General features: G+C 40.4%; 1 protein-coding gene across 2 annotated transcripts; it reads right to left on the minus strand.

Moving 5' to 3' along the window:
• Positions 1–718: 718 nt before the first annotated feature.
• On the minus strand, positions 719–16,920 carry FAM133B (family with sequence similarity 133 member B). 2 transcript variants are annotated; one of them, XM_040547152.1, is made up of 11 exons: positions 14,695–16,438; positions 13,184–13,281; positions 12,402–12,480; positions 9,455–9,529; positions 9,255–9,287; positions 8,777–8,845; positions 7,215–7,310; positions 6,542–6,589; positions 4,682–4,777; positions 3,880–3,927; positions 719–2,964 (listed from the first exon to the last, which is right to left on the minus strand). In XM_040547152.1, exons 2-11 carry the CDS (start codon positions 13,273–13,275, stop codon positions 2,878–2,880), a joined length of 723 nt encoding a protein of 240 aa, XP_040403086.1. In that variant the 5' UTR covers positions 13,276–13,281; positions 14,695–16,438; the 3' UTR covers positions 719–2,877. The 2 variants fall into 2 exon arrangements, with proteins under 2 accessions (XP_040403086.1, XP_040403085.1); XM_040547151.1 differs by lacking the exon at positions 14,695–16,438 and adding an exon at positions 16,748–16,920 and having other exon boundaries at positions 912–2,964.
• Between the last annotated feature and the right edge of the window lie 3,266 nt (positions 16,921–20,186).

Raw genomic sequence — 20,186 nt, forward strand, 5'->3', positions numbered from 1 at the left:
GCGACGATGAAGGCTGGCTGTACCGCCTCTAGCCGGCCAGGGTCGGCAGGGCCCGCGGGCGTCCAGCCCTTAGCACCGTAGCCGCGGGGTCGGCGGGGTAGGGGGCGCGCACAGGAGAGGGGGGGAGGCAGGAGGTGGCCGTGTTCCCCCCATCGCCTCCAGTCACCAGCCCCCCAGCGATGGTATGGGACAAGTGACACCAAAACGAAGCTGCTATCGACTTTCTGAATACGTGTGTTTTGTACAGGAGGGCTGGCCGGCTGCTGGAGCTGTAATGCTTTAATACTGCATGCTGGTATCATAGCCTGGGCCGCCTTCTCATAAAGCTGCAGCTGCTGACCCCTTTCAAAACAGGACAACCTCCCACCCTACTTTTTCCCCACTGCTCAAACTTAAAACATTCATTCATGTTGGCTGGTGCCATGCCATTTAAGCTTCATTTCTTTACCTTACTGAAAAGGTTTAGATTTTGGGCTGTGTCGTATGCTGGCCAGTTCCGAGTCTCCCTCCTCAACATCCCCACCGCACTAGTGCACGTCTCTGCACAGCGGTGGTGACTACAAGTTAAATGGAGAACTAACAAGTGAAGTGCTCTGCCTCCACTAGAAACTAACATTACCTTCTCAGATATATTCAGTGTATACAAATCAAGAAAGCTGAGATGTTGCGACCAGACTTTACTCTTCAAGAAAAAGAAGATGCAAGAGGAATCTCAACGTGGTTGTCTAATGTATTGAAAACTGAAACATTTCATTGCTGACATGAAAGCAGCTTTGCTGTGACCTGACAAAGCCTGTAGCTCCTTAAGTAGCTACACCACTACCAAAGCTTTGCAACAGTATTTGAAGCACACAATTGACAAGAACAAGTAGTTATATTCAGACAATTAAAATGACATACCGGCTTATGTATTTGGAAGGCTGGGGCCCTCATTCCCATTTTTTATTTCTTTCTGTTGCAGGTAGTTGTGTAAAAGTCAAATAAGGTATCACGCAGAGCAGAGCATTTATGATATGGTTCATTACAAGTTCTTTTACCAAAACTGCAACATCACAACTTAAAACAAAAACAAAATAAAAACTGCAAACCAACCCCCTCCTATTCACTGCCTTTATTTTAACCTCACTGACAAAACAGGGTCTAGAATCAGTAGCATCAAACCCAGCAGTATAAAATACTTGATCAAAATATTTAGCATATTTTAGAAGGACACTGCTGCAATTCAAGACTTGTATTTTTCTAAGAACTTACTAGAAAAGTCAATTTCACTGTTGAATGACAATGCTAAATCATCTTTCTCCCCCAGTTCTTAGTTATGATTTGCAGACTAATTATCCATTAACAAAGGTCTTGAAATTCTTGGCAATAAAATATTTGAAACATTGTATGCAACAGAGGTAAGTTAGAAGTTAGCACCTGTGCAGTGGACCATTAAAATAATCTCTAGTTGACAATCCAGGATAGGTGGGCAGTTGTTAAAGACTAGGAGCAGGCCCAGCAATGGGTACTTGTGGAAGCTAATAATGAGAATTTCATGTAAAAACTAAAATCAAATGGTTGCTTGTGTTTTCATGCGTGCACATTTAATTTATAAAAGCGTGTTTTCAATTTCTAAAGCAACTAATTTAAAGTAAAACAGCTTTATGATTTAGGTCAACATTCTGTAGCCCTCAAGTACAAAAATATAAATACAAACTGTTTAAACAGTATCTTTAATGAGATTCTGGCAGTATTTTTTGTTTTAATCTTAACAAGATGCATCACATAACAGGTCTGCCACTGAACTTGCTTAGAGTAAAATCAGCTTCAATATGAAGCTGTTATGGTATCAAAACCCTGCTTTTTACATGCTAAATATCTTCAGCAAGTGTGCACTTAAACACAGCAATGAACTTAACTATAACTAAATACATACATGAAACTCTGCTTGTGGAACATAATTCATAAACTGGTTACAACAAATGATTACCTGCATTTTCATTAATTTAAAAAAAGGTACAAATCATGCAAAACAACTCTAAAGATAATGCAAAGGAAAAAAGCTACCAGTGTTTGCAAGAAGTGTTCAACTAAACCAAAATTACATTAAATGAAATATGCATATTTACTAGCACAGATCTATCGCTATTGCAAAGAAGCAGAGGTAAAGTCTTCTGGCTTTGAATGTCAGTTATACTGCAAAATGTCATTGCTCTTGCTTAATGCAGAAGCACATGCTCAGAAGCCCAGAACTGCTGACAATAGTTCTGCTCTCCCTAGGGTCAGAGATGCTGCATGGATTAAAAACAGCAGAAATTTGCAAGGATCAAAGGCAAAGGCACCCTATTCAGTTAGCCGAAACAGTAGCATTCCCTTTCTCAAAAGCATAAAGATGGTAATGGGGCAGATGATAAACATTGCTACAAAGGCAGCATTTTAAATGTTATCATTAATTTTCCATTTTGTAAATGCCATTCGCAGACACCAGCTTGTAATTGTTTATGTATAATATAAACCTACAAGATGAACTTGGGATTTTATTTGTCCTGATTTACAAATAAAGACTATTACTAATGCTTTAAAACACTACTTTCAGTATCTAAAAAGTTTAACTCTTACTTTCCAATATTTTACATCTCAGCTGGACTACCACCTCATATTGTTTCAAACATCTAATACTGCTTATTGGAATTTTATAAAAGTTGTACCTCATGTATTAAGCAGCAGGCAATAACAATGGTCTTCCCCAGCACAGCTGCATCTGGCTGGCTACTGAAAGATTAGGAATATTTCTAGAACACAGGAAAACTCATGCAGTTTGGTAAAGTTTGTCATCATTTCACAGTTTAAGTTTCCTTTAGTCATTGCACTTCTGTTGATAGTCTTGCTTTTTAAATACTACTCTGAATCTGAATTTGAACCAGCAACCTTCTTTTTCTTCTTTTTACCATGCTTCTTGTGCTTCTTTCTCTTTTTTGCTTTATCCTAAAAAAATAAAATGGAAGTTATGAGAAAATTGCCATCTATTAAGTTCCACTAATGAAAAATGACAGCACAGAAAGCACAGTTCTACAAAGACGTTTCAGAAGATGTTTCTGTAAAAACCTATGACATTTCAGAGGAGATTTATATAAAAGGCTATTGAGAAACCATAAAAAGAAAGTTCATATTTTATCCAATAATTTGTACTATTATGAGTAGTTTTTAATTTATCTCCATCATGGTCTGGCTATTTCACACCTCTCAGCACCATTGCTATTATATTTCCTCAACTTTTAAATGATTTTTCAATGCTTTATAGATTTCTGAGAGAATAAAGTGTTTGACATCTTATATATGTGAGAGTAACTCACATATATATCTCATATATATTATTAACTCATATATATAACACATATAACTCAGATATATATAGCTTATTATAAGTTGTAATATTTACAGTGTAGTAAATATTAGTATTATGATGATGCAGAGATTGGGTCCTAAGGCTCTTTTCATGGCCTAGTAGAAGAAGTTTACCAGGGAGTAATTGTACACAATACTCTGACAAAGGAACAGCATTGATGTCTACATGGCAAACCGCCACACCACCTCTTATTGTACAGAAATTAGTGTTTCTTTTAGTTTGGTACAGAGTAAAACATATTTTGACTTGATGCAATAAATGTTAAATAAATCTAAAGTCATACATATCTAAAAAGGTAAAATAGTGACAATTTTTTCCCTTAACTACACAGCTGAAAAAGTGACTTCAGCAGATAAAGAGAGAAATGATGAATTTAGATTCACATGACTTTTTCTATAAAACATTTGTATTCCTGAAAAATGTGAAATTGTAAATTAATCAGGTACAGAATATTTATATCCTAAAACTACAGTATGAGTAGGAAGGATACTTGCTGTTGCTTTCTCTTTTTCTTCATTGCTTTTCTTCTTTTTTGCTTGCACCTAAAAAATACATAAACAAATAAAATCAGATGTAATGGGACAACAGCTTTGGAAATGCCATTTTATATGAAAGTTTGAGCTTTTGTTGCATATAAATGAGTGATGGCACAACAGTGGTAGAACATGATGAACAGTAACCACTGAAGAAACACTGACTATGTTAGATTCTAGAATAAGCATAAACATCTGATGTGGGAACATTCTGCTATTAAAATATAGCAGAATAAGAAGCCAGCGGAGATGTACAGTTAAAATTATTAAGCTAAAAACCTGGTAGAAATTCCAAATGAAAGAAAACATCACATTGGAACCTTCCAAAATTTTATAATTCTACAGGAATACAAATCCTGAAAGTAGATACACACAAGGCTGAGAGTACAATTATTATGTCCAACATTTTTTTATTTCAATGGAAAAGCTAGCAATCTTGGAATCTTTCTTGTCTGTACTCTAATATTATACAGAAATCTTGTGAAGCATATCCCACCACTTAGGCTCAATTTATTAAACTCTAAAGTATCCATGACAACTTGAAAAGTTTCGAGAAAATTAATTCAGAATAACCTGTAGGTGGTCGGAGTTGCACTAAACAGATCTTACTGTAAGTTTTTATTATAGAGAAAAATATAACTTTGAACATGCTGCACACTTAAAGTCAACTGTACAGAGCAGAACAGTTTCAATAATATATTAAATCTAAGCTATTTATTTACTCATGTGAATCAGTAAGCTGAAATTGAGCTTTCATACTGACCTCCTCTGTCTGATCTGATTCTGATAAGGATTCTGATGATAAAGGTCCGTCACCACGATCTGCCTTCTTCCTTTTTCTGTGGTGATTTTTGCCATCCTACATAAAGTATTGGTGAGTAAAGTTAGGCCCTTCAGATTTCATAAAACTTCCACTTAAAATTATATTGAAATAGTATTTCTAAGTTTTAAAATATTTTCAGATGTTGTATGCTTTAAACTAATTACTCGTCATTAGCAAATTACCCTACTGTTAAAATGCTTTTAGCGGAAATAAAATCATTTTGTGTGTATTGCTTTCTTTTGTTACCAAAATAGAGCAACTTTTTAGGAGTGACAGAAATAATAGTATAATATAGTCTCTTATTTTAAATGAAAACACATGAAGGAGCAAGAATTTTAAAATAAAACGTTTCATCATTTTAAAATAGTACCGAGTAAATGAAGATGTCACAATATGTGCAAACACTGCAGCTTCAGACTCTTGCTTATGTTGATAAAAGAAGCTCCATCCTACATGTGTCTAACACGTCCCTGCCAACTATACCTTCAAAATTTTACATAGATAATTTCAGCATATTTAAAGAGCAGTCTCAAACAAAATAATAAATCAAATGCTCATAATTTAGATGCTGCATGAGCTTGCTCCAACAAACCTTTTTTATTTTCTTCCCCTTTCTTAGTCCAGCTTTGCTCTGGACCAGGCTACTTTCTCCCATTCCATTCATTGAAGCTACTTTCTTCCATTCCATTTCTAAGGCCAGAAACTGTAAAAATTCTTCTTAATCATCTTTTTCAATGGTGAAATCACACATCTCAACAATCCTGTTTAGTCTATTATAGGTACCATAATCCTTTCCTAAAAGTACTCATGAAAAATACACGTGATGCAGCCCATCTGAGAGGGCATCTTCTGATCAGTAAGATCTCTAGCCCCCCAAAGCACTCTACTTTCAGAAGAGGTGTGAAAGCAGCAATACACCTTAACCAAGATTAAGGGGCTATAGTAGGCACTTGCTCTTTGAAGAGAGATACTCAGAAGGAGTTGGTGGTGAAATAAAAGCAGAGCAAGGGAAAAAAATCAACACATTTCCCTTATGCAATGGAGATTTTATACATCAAACCCAATACGGTTATCTGTAGTAGCAGAGAGCAATGTGGTAATAAAGGTTACTGGAAAGTAAGACTAGGATAGACACTGAAAGCTATTAGTTTACACACAGGAATAACTAAAATTTAAGTCAATGAGATTATTTGCATTCAACATAATCGAAGAAGGAAAGTCCTCAGATGTGTGTACAAAATGGGTGAAGTATGAGGAAGGAGGGAGTGATTTCATGCTCAGAGAACAGAAATAATAATTTTGCTTAAGCTAGTAAAAAATTCTCTGTAATTTTTCAAAGCCGACATAAGTAAATATATAATTATGACTACATATAGATTAAACACCTTCTGCTTTTTGTTACTTAATTGGCAATATCAAACCAGTATCCTACCAGGCATGCCATGGAAATATCATATGTATTTTTAGCTCAATATGACTGTTAAAGATAAATCCCAAATACTACAATGCCACAATCTACTACAGCAGATTAGATACTTTCTTCATTTAGCTTCATGACAAAAACAGATCCAACAGTTTCCACTGACAGCAATTACTAAAACAGAAGTTGAACCCACCTAAAAGTCTATCTCAAATTTGGGGCACTGAATACCTTCTGATTATCTAGTTTTGGACAAGAGACTTCAATAGGCGTAAATTGAAGCATTCAATTAAAAAAAATGGAAAGGGGAAAAAAAAGAGAAATCTATTATGTATGTAAAATGATGTTCCGATGCAAGTATTTCAAAAGTAAAACTATACCTTCTCTTTTTCATGATCTTCCTTTGACCTCTTCTTTTTTGTGCTGTCCTAAATAGAAAGAAAAACAATTACTGTCCACTAACACAGAAAAATGCTAAAAAAACAGACTGCCTCGTATATCTTCTCCACCTTTTTGTTCATTCAGTAAGCCTGTGCTTGTACATTGGTCTACTTTCTTTCAAGTAAGTATAAAAAAAACTTTTAATTTAATATTAATGTTTTATAATAACTACTCAGTCCACAGATACTTACTAGAAATGCAGTATTCTGGCCACTGATTCCCTGCAGTATCTGTATTTTCACAGATGGTATTCAATTAAATAGCATATTGACAAGAACATCACAGAACATTTTAATTTTTTGAAGTGTTAATGTAGTATTAAAAGTAAACATTTGAGCAGCACAAAAGCTGCATATGTTTGAATTCAGAAAAATAGATAAAAATTGATGGTAAATCATGTTTATTTTCTAAAGATCAAGTATTTTCTGCCAGACATTGTGGACAGTAGAGACACATTCCTGATCACATCTGGAAGATACAAGCACAGCTCAGCTACAGTAAGAATGCACAACTTTGAATACATAAGATAAAAATCAGGAAATGCAAAAGTCAGAAACATTTGTCTTTATAACACAGATCAGGAAAGCTTCCTGAGGGTAACGTGCTATTTACCTTGCTGTCTGACTCAGATTCAGAAGTTGAGCTTGTTGAAGATTTCCGTGAGGAGCGATACTTCTTCTTCCTTTTTTTCTTCCCTTGCTTCTTATCCTATCCATGAATATTTTAGGGAAAAAAAAAAAAAAGACAACCCTGAATTTATTTTCACTAGCTATTAAAGACTTGCATTAAATGTAAAGAATAGGGAACACCAAATTCCTACATATTATCACATTCTATTGAGGAATAAAGTATGCTACCATTGATTCCTTCATCACTCTTCTGCATTGAAAAAAGAGTAAACTGCTGTAAAATTCACGTTCTCCAGATCCCATTTATCATTTAGATGTGTGCTATAGATCCAGACTAGCTGTAACAAAAGATTTTTTCTAAACTAGTAAAAATGGTATGTTTACACTGTTGTGATTAGATGGGGGGATTCTACTGAAAAAGGATACAATTCAATGTTAACACAGGAACGGATCCAGATTACAAGCCAGCCAGTCAAAATTTATAGTGTTAATGAATAATTTCTTGAACATATATGTAACGAAAATTGACAACTTTATTATATGTTCCAAATGCACCAAAACTGAATAGTTTTATGCAAGCCAAGCTACCCATCAATATGCTAAAATATATTGCCAAAACCTGTGTTAAGTAAATCTCATGAAAAAGAGTGAGCTGGTATTTAATCCATTTTTTTGTATGAAATATTCTTTGACATAAAAAATATATGCCACAGTGCAATTAATTTCCTATCAGTTTGATACATTACTTTTTTTTTTTCTTTTTCTCTTTTTCTAGAAAGGATAGCCTGAAAACCTCATTCTGATTGCTGTCTAATCCCATGTTAGTCATTTTGTTTGCTTTTCATCTGGTAATACTGGTTCACATATGTCAAAAAAGACTGCATATGGAAGTTCTTTCAGCATCTGCAGCGTTTGTGATACTTTGCAAGCTTTCACAGAAAGACGTCAACGCTAATGTTCCATTTCTTGATCGAAGAACTTAGTTCTGTTAACTATGATTTCATAATTCAGAACTGCTGACACTGTACTAGATGCAAAGAATATCTCCAGACAAGAAGTGTCTCTTCCAAAAAGTATGTAAGCCTACTCAGTTTTAATCTACAGTCACTTCAGAGTACTGCTGTGAATTAGTCTGGTTTCCAATTAATAGTTATGCAATAAATCTCAGGTTTAAAAGATAAAACAGATTAATGCATGCAGTAAATGACTACTTACCTTCATTCTATAATGAATTATAGTATCACTCTTGTAAGTGTAACTACTGACTGTTCAAGTCGGTAAATAGTATGCAACGTTAAACAAATACTGGCCACCATTTCAGTGATCTGTTATATTTGGTAAAATGTTTACTCATTTTCAGTCACATTTTCCACGTTCAAAACAGAAATCCCATGTACCTCCTCCACGAATAATGGAGGAATTCTCTTAACAGCCGAGAAAAAACACAACTCCTCAATTAAACTCTTCGATTAACCCCCCACCATGCTGAGAACAATACAAATGCAAAATACAAAACATGTTAGATCCTGGTAATTTAGTTCTTACCTCATCTTCTGAATCAGATTCACTGCTGGAAGAATCAGAACTTGATGAAGAAGAGGAAGATGAAGACAACTTGACCAAACACAACAAAAAGTGAAGCTTGTGAGATGCAGCATTTTGTCCAGTAAGTAATAGTCCATCCAAACACCTCTAAAATCTCTTCATTTGCGAAGTATTATCAATAAAATTTTACTTCCAAGAACATGGTCTTCACACAGATTTTCTTAAGTTGTAAAAAGTAACTTCTAATATTTTTCATGTTATAATATATATTTGAAGCTTTCCCTCCCCAACCACATTTCTTTAAGCAGAAATAAAGTTCTCCTTGTACAGAATAATCTACCTCTCTCAAAGAAAAAGCAGGCAATTTAACATCCAAATTCAAAGTTAAAGCTATACCCCCTCTTTCCAAGACAACTTAAGTGACAAATAGGAACAATCCCAAAGCAAAAAAGCTCAGAAAACTGAAAATTTTGCTCACCCTACTAGATTTCTTCTTTTCCTTTTTCTTTTTCTTAAAAATAGAACAGAATGAATGTTATTTTGGCATCACATTCTTTTGTTGCGCATTTAGGTTTATGTAATTTAATGCTGACTTTCAAAAGCTATTTATGGCATTTTGTATCGCCAGCACTGATGACAAAACCAGTTCCAAACTGTATTAAACTGAAAATAACTTACCTCCTTCTTTTTGGAGGAACTCTCATTTCCACCCAGTAATTTCTCCCTGTGTTTTTCCAGTTCTTTCTTCCAATTCTGAAAACAAACCCAAACAAAAACAGTGATATGACCACTATTTCCAACAGCTTTTTTCAAAAACCTTTTTCAAAATCCTGTCCTTTACCTGAAGTTATAGTTTTCATAAAACCCACAGAAAATAAACAACGTACAGTATTAACCAAGGTTATGATGCATTTGATGTTAGAGAAGATTAATATTCATCCAATTATCACCATAGTTCCCACATTTATGGTCGAGTTACTTGGGTTTAAGAGAAGGTCATCAATTTTGCTATTTGTGGCTTTGTATCACAGTTCTTGTTAGAGCACTTCAGCAAGGTAGGACAACCTACCAGAAATATGTGTGTTTTGTCTAAGTTTTAAAATCCGTGGAAATAAAATTTCCAGAAAAATTCTGCTGGCCACTATTCAATGCATGGACGTCTCTATCTAGTGTCTGTTCTGGGCCTTGTCAGTGTCAACAATGATTAGAATATTTAATTATTATATACATCTTCACAGAAATGCTCTTACTTTTGTTAGGCCAAGCACACTGCCTGGATAAGTGTCTCCTTTGATTCCTTCTTTTCATCCTCTCACAAGCTCTCTAGGTCTACCTGAAATCCCCCTTTTAAGAGCTCTGAAACATCTAACACCCCATCACATCAAGTCTGCTAGCTTCAATCTGCTACTCCTGCTTCCTGTGTCAGAGATGTGTTCTTTATTATTATTATTCTGATTCTTCCTTTCCTTCCAATTAAGCTGTACTGGTACTGTATTGGCAAAGCAATGACAACCCACATATTGTGAAGAAGGGAAAGAAATATTAGGTATTAAGTAGGATTATACACATGCAATGCTATATGATACACAGAACCCTGAGTCAGCATCCCGTGAATTAGCTAAACGGTGCTGCTGAAGGACGTGGCAGATTAGCCAGGATACAGTGCTGCACGTAATGCGTTTCCATGATCCAAGGCAGAATCTACAGGGTATTGCAGCAGGTTGTGTACTTTGACTTAACAGCTACCTGGAGCTACCTGAAGAGTCTCTGACAACAGCTTGTGCTTTCTTCGGCAGACATTCTCTCTTAAGTATAAACAGATTGTGCATTTTTTTTTTTAAAGTACATAAAAGAACAACATCTGTCAGTAAATGGCACCTCATTCACAGACTTGTAACCCTTTCTGTCATTGAGAAATTTGTGCTTAAGTGCTTTAGGAAGAACTCATGGCCACTTCGTGATTCCCTGCAACTCTTCCTACCCTTCTGCCATGCTGAAAGGCTGCTACCTTCTAACCATGCCACTGTCAATTATTTTATAATAAGGGAAAGGAAAAACCAGGAAAAGGACATGATAAAATACTAAATTAAACTCACCAAGCTAAAACTCACAGAGCACAAACCAGTAGTCTCCTCTGAAACTGATATTAACCAGCTGACAGAGTACTTCTCATATGAACATCTCTACGTTATCTATCGCAAATTTTGGGAGCTGGATACAGACCATGACCTCTGTATTGATCGGAAGGATTTATCCTGACATAATGATCATAGTATGACAAGTGAAGCATCTTTCTTTACATGTATTAAATGACCTGTACAGTTTCACCTGAGGAAGTGGTTAGCTGCAAAGGCGAGTGTTTGTGAGTCTGTTGGTGTAGCTGATCCTGCTGACCCAGGGAATAAAGCAGGACAAGCCATCTTTGACACCGCTGTGTGTCTAGCAATACCAGATTTGAGGAAAACTCTAAATTTGAATTCAAATCTTGGCAAAGAAGAGAAGGAGAAAATAAGGTTGAAAGTGTGCAGGCTTGATCGGGGGAGAGAGATGAGAGGAAATGGCCTTAAGTTTCCCCAGAGGAGGTTTAAGTTGGATATTAGGAAAGATTTCTTCACTGAAAGGGTTGTGAAGTACTGGAACAGGCTGCCCAGGGAAGTAGTCGAGTCACCATCCCTGTAAGTCTTCAAAAAACATGTAGATGTGGTGCTTAGTGACATGGTTTAATGGTGGACTTGGCAGTGCTAGGTTAAAGTTGGACCAGATGATCTGAGAGGTCTTTTCCAACCTGGATGATTCTACGACCCTCCAAGTATCGGCATAACTTCTTAGGCAAAAAGGTGTAATGAGCACAAGTATCATGCCCTTTCAGTAACAGAGGAGGAGCACTAACTACTTCAACCAGAAACTCTCACGCAACGATGACGACTACTGCTTGAAGCTTATCCCAAAGCAACAGAGTTCAAGAAGGGAAGTGTTTAACTGATATATGCCAATTTCTTCCGATGTATACAGCAAGAGTTATACATGAAACTTTCTCACAGCATGCTGATATCCAGTTGTATACTGAACACAAGTATGACAATAGCTCCAAAGAAGGGAACCAGCGCAGCATGTAATCAACTTAGGATGAGAAAGAAGCGTTATATAGGCCTATTTGGGTATTCAAGGCCATTCTTTGTGCCTTCTCCCATATCAGTACCACACGTACATTCCTTGTCAAAGAAAGGAGCCTGTTTCCAGTAATATACTTCTTTCCAATATGTTTGGATTGTGTGACCTTAAACAACTGAAGATTAGCACAACAGACTTTAGTTTATCATACTAGGAAATGCATGAGTCTTATTTACTAATGTAAACATACGCATTTGTCTGGCTATATTAACATTTATAAAGTTCATATTTTCTTCAGCAATATTTCTCAAAACTTTTAAAATAGTGTTTCTCTAAATCACAAGTAGCTCTTCCTTGGTTAAGGGGTAATCTTAATACAAACAAAATAAAACATTCACTCATTACAAGGTTGCGTGAAGTGAAATGTTATGTGTACTCGGTGGTGTTAATGATAAGGGAGGAAAACCAGCATGTAAGACGGACTGAATATTAACATCCTAACAACATTACCAACCTCGTTCATCTTTTCTTCAAACTCAGCCAAAGCCCTGGATCCTTTCTTTTTCTTTTCTAGTTGTTCTTTCACTTCTTCCCTACATAAAAAGGATAGTAGATCAGAGTTGTTGTATTTTCACAATTAAAAATACCTTCTAAAGTGTCTAACTTTTTGAAGTTTTTTTTTTGAAGTTTAGCTTTGGCTGAACTTCCAACAGAAAAAAGAATGAAAGCACCTTAGATGTTATGAGTACGGTAACCTAATCGTAATAATTTAAGTATGGTAGCTAAATCCCTCTGAAGGGTCTAAAGCTAACTTTGCAATTAGGTAAATTGTGCTCTAATTTATTATGAGAGGAGGTGAAATGGACTGAACGTAAAACAAATTGTTGATAATATCTGAAAGTAATTTTGTTGGGTATGGTAGACTACGTTCTAAGAATAGACTAGCGAAATCTTTTTCTGGAGATTACTTTGTTTTAAGATTGAATATATCTGCAGGCTTTAGGGATTAGTATTCATGAAAGAGGTTAAGATAACCAACATTTTCCTCTTCTGAGGAACTGTAGCCAAAACATTTAAAGACAAATGAGAAATATGTATTTCAAAATGGAATCATATTTTTAAAAGAGGAGACAGAATACATATTTAGAAAAGAACATTTTGGCCAGAGCCAAGGAACCTTTCAAAATGTATTATTGTGTATTCTGGGGAGGAGGTGGGCTAACTGTGTCATCTCAAAACCAGAGAACAAATCTTGCACTCAGAAGGTCAAACAGGCAGACAAATATTGCCACTTACCATGTTGGTCTTGGCCTGTTCAAGTAGTCTTGTATTGTTGGTCCTGAATTTTGGGCCGGACCTCGTGCTCTGGCCATAGCTATGGGATTCATATAAGCCTTGAATATGAAACAAGAAGAAATACAGAATTCATCAGCTGCGCTGTTACCAAAATCTCCACACAACCTTTTTCTCACTCGCTGAAAAACAATTCTGACTTGTTTCTAAAAATACATTATTTAACTAAATCAGGCTGATTCAGCCTGACAGAAAGACCCTGGAAAGAGCTTTCAATTTGAGCTATGCTGTGATAGAACGAACTCATCCACAAAAAGACCATGTTCTTTACTTTAATTCTCCACCCTGAGCAATCATTTTGCAAACTGAGTACAGCATCATGATTGTTGAAATATTCTTCCTTGGGATACGGAAAGTGTGATTTTATTTCAGCTCTTACTCCACGGGACAGCTGATACTTAGGCTTTTGAAGTTCTGTTCAAAATTGATGACAAAAGATTCAATACATTCTGGATAAAATGATGACACCCCACAAGACCCTTGCTGTAACACCAAAACAAGTGAGTGGTGGTGCTCAGCTACAATTATGCATATATGAAACTTCTGAGACTTAGGGCTATTTCAATAACAGCAAAAATATCAATTTTATGAGGTATTCCATCCTTCAGACCCACACATTTTCTTCACATTCACTCTTAAAACCTTATTTCTAGGTTCGCCTTCTACAACCTGTTAAAATCCATACACCATCTCAGCCATAAATGAACGAAATCTAAGCTAACTAACAATTACCCATTTTTTATTATGCTGAAAATAGTTTGCTCATGTGAAGTAAAAGTACCTATCTCCCCTTGTCTCCTGGGCTTTTATCACTATGGCATCCCAGTGCTTCACAATTACTTTTGCAAAACCTAAGACAAACTGCTCTAACTGTCCACAGTTTGGAGATGATAAAAAAATAGTCAAAATAACGACCAGCTTTAGTTGCCCAATCTGAGATCAAATGCGTACATACATCTTTTTAAGAGATCTTAGCATTATACAGCCTCCAGCCTCACTCACTCCGCACTCCCAACATGAGACAGGGACCCTGCAGACGAGGCTCTTTGCCCATCCCTGAAGCACGGTGTGGCCACTGCCTCCCCTTTTATTCTCCCCACACCAGAAGCAGTTGACCCAGCAGTGCTGGATTTTGGGACTGGATGGTGAGCAGGTTGGTGGCCTGTGGGTGTTCAGGCTACGTTTGGTCCTGGGACAGGGCGGGAGCTGGAGGGCAGCTCTGCCCACGCTGGTTTGGGTCAGGTCCTTTGGGTGGCCCGCGCTGAAGCAACCAGAAGGACCCTTTCAAGCGGGCCCTGTTTTATTCAAGTTCACAACTCTAAGGATGACATTTGCTGCCACTTCTTGGAGGGCTGTTTTTTTTTTTTTTTAAATTCACACAAAAAGGTTAACTAACACGGGCCAATAAATGCTAACATTTGCCCATTTAAATTGGTTTAATCTCAGCTTGGCACCTTCTTTTGCAGCCAGGTGGATGTGTGCACTCAAGTAGTTAGAGCAGTTGAAGATGTGTATTCACATTTTTAACTCAAGAGTTTTATTGTATTGCAAATCGATAAATGAGTAGAAATCTTGCACTTGAATTAAGCTTCTTCTGAGCTGAAAAGGAGTTCCTTTAGCAATGCAGGAAAGTGGTGTTTGAACACTGTTTTCATTAAACAACGATAATTTCAGTGCACTAGAAACAGTAGAAAAGACGACAAATTTAATTCATGACTTGGCTTACTACAATGAGCAAACTGAGTCAACTCTGTTTGGTTACCATTCAGGAATTTGTATCTGAAAGCTCTAGCTTCTTACATAATTATTACTCCTAAAAAGATTTTCTTGCTGTTCTTAAATAAAATTAATTGGTTTCTTGCCTGAACTAACCTGAAATGAAAACAAATCTCTCTACCTGCAGAAGAGGCTACAACTGACAAATTCTGCTTTTCTACTTCCTCAAATTGACTCCTGATAGATAGCTAGCAAGCTTCCTCCATTCAGCGGCACTCTTTCTTTTAACTTTCCAGCAGCATAATGACTGAATACTGCTCTATATTCCACAATTTGGAAATGTATGTCTTAAAATGTTCCTATGAGTTCAAGCAAGTTTATTTATGAATAATTACTTTGCCAATAAACATTTCTTAGAAGTATTCATACTACCTTGCCAAACTGAATTTCACTAGCCAGAAAGTGTACAGAAATACACCCTCCACAAAGAAAAGTGCTTGTCTGCACATCCATTTTCTTCTTCTGGCAGTTTGCTCAAGCAGTTATTAAAAGATGTTTTATAGCTTTCATGCTCATGAAAAGCACAGGGCACCTACAGCTGGCTGGGGCTCTATGGACAAGCAATACAATCTATTACTGCCTTGCAAGTATCCTGCAGGTGGGAATAAAATATCTTATTTTCCTTCTCCAGAGAGTCAAAATGACAGCAGCTTTAGGAAGGGCCATGGGAATGAAGTAACAGGTGGAAAGCTCTACAATCACACAAGAGAAGCAAGGGGCCCTATATCATAATTTGCCTATCAGCCATCACGGTGTAATGAACCTTTATTATGCCATGTTTCATAGGAATGTAGAGATTTGCTGGCATTGGTAGATGCATCCCCATTGTACTACTGAAAAAATTAAGAATAAGTAGACACCCAAATACACCCCTAAACATTACAAGAGGGCAACGCATTTTAGGCACAGGCCAGGCCTCGCAGTCTAACACTGTCAGCTCTTTTCCTGCAGACCCCATTATTTTGGCACCTCAGTAAGGTAACCAAAGGCACTCAGTTAGCCATCTGGGTGGTGTTTATGTCCATCTCGTCTATTACACGGTGCTCCTGCAACATAAGCAGATGTCTGCCTGAACAGAGCTGACTACAAACTCACAGCACGTACTAGAAACAAAGAAAGGGGAGAAACAAAAGTCTCGTGACTTATTTTTCAACATAAAACTCATTAACTGTACATTTGGGCCTTGTAATGCCTAAGTAAAAGACGAGCCTAAGGTGAATGGCTACCTGGCAGGAACAAGTTTAAAGGAAAGGCACGGACGAGTGCAGTAACGCGGAATTGGGCGCTGCAATCGGGGCTATTTTCGGCCTTCTGACCACAGGCTCGGGGTTAGCAGCGTGCCGTGTAAACCTAATTTCACTCGCTCGGCTGCATACACGCCGAGCGTGCGGGCACACCGCGGGGCGATCAGCACACCACATGCAGTCCGTCCCCCCGGGGACACCGCGTTTTTATCGGGGCCAGGCCTGCACCTCCGCCGCCCGTGTACCCAGGTGACAACACGCCCGCAGCACGGCGCCCGCTGGATCGCACCGGGCTCTGCCACGCCAGCCGCGGCCCCCCGCCCGCCCCCCGGCCCGGGGGCGTCCCGGGGCCTCTCCGGCTCCCGGCGAGCCCTCGGGTGCCGCCCGGTGCCGCCGGTACCCCCCCGGAGCGGGCCCCGCCGCAGCGCTGCGGCCCCGCCCGAGCCCCGCGGCCCGCCGGCCGCTGCCCCCCGCCGCTCGCACTCACCACGCGGTTGTCCCGCTTCCCCATGGCGCCGCCGGCAGCCGCCCAGCCCCAGCCCAGCCCAGCCCAGCCCAGCCCCGGGCCCCTGCCCCTTGCCACGGAGGCCGCGCCGCAGCCGGCCCTACTCGGCCCCGCGCAGCCACCCAACGCCGGGCGGCGGCGATGGCGGCGCCCGCGCAGCGCCCCCTGCCGGGCACGGGGCGCTAACCGAGGCCGGAGCCGCCTGGAGGCGGGCGGGAACGGGGACAGCCGGGAAGGAAGGGCGGCGAGGCGGGGGCGGAGCGGGGGCGGGGGCTCCCGCACCCTCTCGAGAGGGGGCTGGGGGTTAAAGCGAGGGGAAATGGGAGGATGCGGGAGCTGCGCCTCCTGCCAGGAATAAACGTCCCAGGAGGGGAAAGGGTGCCGTCGTGAGGTGTTGGGACTAGAGGGAATGGCCTCAAGTTGTCTCAGGGGGGGTTCAGGTTGGAAATGAGGAGTCATTTCTTCTCAGAAAGAGCAGTCAGGTATTGGATTGCCCAGGGAGGTGGGCAGCCTTCAGTGTGGGATACAGAGGGATTTGGCCAACCTCTTTTCAGTGGTTTGTGAGGACAGGACAAGGGGCTATGGCCACAAAATGGAGCACAGGAAGTTCTGCACCAACATGCGAAAGAACTTCTTCCAGTAAGGGTGACGGAGCACTGGAACAGGCTGCCCAGGGAGGTTGTGGAGTCTCCTTCCCTAGAAATATTCAAGGCCCGTCTGGACGCCTACCTGGGCAACCTGCTCTAGGGAATCTGCTTTGGCAGGGGGGTTGCACCCGATGATCTCTTGAGGTCCCTTCCAACCCCTACAATTCTGTGATTCTGCGGTGGAGTCACCGTCCCTGGGGGTGTTCAAGGAAAGGCTGGACGTGGTGCTTAGGGACATGGTTCAGTGGGTGACATTGGTGGTAGGAGGATGGTTGGACCAGGTGATCTTGGAGGACTTTTCCAACCTTAATGTTTCTATGATTCTGTGTTACACTGATCAGAGGCTAGAGCCTGAGCTGGAAAACGTCATGTGGAACATGTGGAACAAGGTAGATAAGGCTGCAATTTGCAAGGTCCTGCAGTTTTGCCACCTAACCTAACCCATAAAAGTGGCCTAAAAGAAAGCTGGAGAGGGACTTTATCAGGGAGTGTAGTGATGGAACAAGGAATTATGGCTTTGAACAAATGGAGGGGAGATTTAGATTAGATGTGATTTGAGGAAGAAATTCTTCACTCAGAGCACAAAGCACACATGGGAATTAGGGCTGAAGATGCACCTTGCTTCTGTTCTTTTCCATAAATAATAGAATGAAATTACATAAAAACCAGTGTTAAAAATAAACCCAGGGCACAGGATGGGAGGTGGAGGGCAGTCACTGTGGCCAATGGGCGGCCTTTCTCTCTGGCAAGCCAAATGGCCCGGGGCAGCCAGCCCCGGAAAAGGGGCCCTCAGCCCCCCCAACCCTCCTCCTTCTTCCACGTGAGGGCATTTTCCAGGCCGCTCCAAACACAGCCATCTTTGGCCACACATGGACCACTCCACCACAGAGGCTTGCTGAGGTCACAGTGGCCACCACTGCCCGACCTTTGCTCTGGACCCTGCAAAACAGGACCCCTGCAGCTGGCCCACCACTCGCTCAGCTACTAGGTCCTCTGACAGCCAGCTTGTGTGGCAGGAAGGAGACTAGAAGCAGCAAGGCGAGAGGCAGCCCTCCTTGGTGTGCGAGGACAGCAATGCGGTCCAAAGAAGCACCAAGAAGGAATGCAGCTAACAAGAAGGAGATGTGTCATGGGCAGAGAGATAGTGCCAGCAGCACAAGAGACACCAGTGCTCGAAGGACCTCTGGCGCACAGCCCACAGACACATACAAGCTGTACCATTGGCACCGCAACAACGCAGGGAACAGGCTGCCCTCTCAGCCATACAGCGACAGGGGGCCTGGGCCTAACCATTGGCGGAGTGGTGGCGTGGAGCGAAGGCAGGAGCGTCAGCCGGACAGCTGCGTGGAGCAGAGGCCTGCCTATCGTCCAGAATACAGCATGGGACCCAGCCATGGCTGTAAAACAGATGGCAGCGCCAAAACCATTCATGGAAATGAACTGGACTGTGGCATGGGACCTAGGCATGGAACTGGACGACGTCCTGGTTCGGCACCCTGGCCTGAAAACATTCCTGATGGAAGGCATCCCATTTGGGGATTCCTGGGCAAGGACTGGTTTGTCCTTCTGCCAAACACTGTGGAGCCCATGGAGCTGGATCCACCAGAAGAGGTGGAGGAACCAATGGAAATGGGTCCACCTATGCCAGATCAGACCTGGGACTACCCTGGCATGTCTTCGCTCTCTGCCATCAGAGAGCACAAACAGCGTCGCAGGAGTGCCTGGCAAGCTCCCTACTTGTCACTCAGGCTCCATCCCAAGCATTAGCTTGGAGCCACCAAACACCATGGACATCCTGCAGGCTTACCTGCAAGATGTCCCGGCAATAAAGAACTCTTGCCGATTCTCAGGGGTTGTATGAGTGCTTCTTTCCCATCCCTCAGCCCTTGTGCGAGTGAGTGGAAAAATGGAAACATCATGCCCCTACTCTTCAACAGTTAAAACAAAGAATGCAACAAAGAGCGCTACTCTTCAACAATTAAAACAATTAGGAGACGTTCCTTCTCAGAAAGAGCAGTCAGGCATTGGAACGGGTTGCCCAGGGAGGTGGTGGAGACACTGTCTCTGGGGGTGTTCAAGGAAAGGTTGGACGTGGTGCTTAGGGACATGGTTTAGTGGGTGACATTGGTGGTAGGGGGATGGTTGGACCAGATGATCTGGGAGGTCTTTTCCAACCTTAATGATTCTATGATTCTATATGAGTCTATTTTATTTTTTTTTCCCCTTCCCTTGACCTACCTGGTGGTCACTTACAAGTGTGACCTCTTCTCTGTTTTCTCTTCTGTGGATGCATACACTAAGGTGTCATGAAATGGCAGCCTGTCCTGGCACAGGATTCAATGAAACGGGCTTTGTTTGCCAAAACAAAGGAAAAAAAAAAGTGGGGGAAAAGTACTTAATCATCATTTATTAGCTACCTGCGTGTCTAGCGAGCAAAGGAATGTCATAGTACTGATGTTAGGTTAATGCAGGGGCTTGGAGACTGGCATCTCCTCGCTCAGAACTTCAAATGTCCTTTTTTTTAAAGGTTACCATTAAGAATTACTGCATGTTAGATACAGCGTTGTAAAAATGAAGAGAAGTAACCACATGTTGGTACTTTAATCATACAAAGCACGAATGAGTTTTGTTTCTGAAACAGCGTTGCGGTTGATCAGATCGGATTGGGTTGATTTATCTGGCAATAACTGGAAAAAATGTTGAGCCCATGGGAACTGGTGAGTTGAAGCCATTTACCACAAGCAGGCTCTGAGGAGCTAGAAGAAAGCTGAGGA

The sequence above is a fragment of the Cygnus olor genome, chromosome 2 (genome assembly GCF_009769625.2).
Source record: "Cygnus olor isolate bCygOlo1 chromosome 2, bCygOlo1.pri.v2, whole genome shotgun sequence".
Taxonomy (NCBI): domain Eukaryota; kingdom Metazoa; phylum Chordata; class Aves; order Anseriformes; family Anatidae; genus Cygnus; species Cygnus olor.

Coding starts and splice junctions, on each gene's coding strand:
- FAM133B (XM_040547151.1), bottom strand. CDS start 16,771: ATGGGGAAGCGGGACAACCGCGTG. Junction 12,481..13,183: donor AACAGGCCAAGACCAACATG/GTAAGTGGCAAT, acceptor CTTTTTATGTAG/GGAAGAAGTGAAAGAACAAC. Junction 4,778..6,541: donor AAGATCATGAAAAAGAGAAG/GTATAGTTTTAC, acceptor TACTTTATGTAG/GATGGCAAAAATCACCACAG.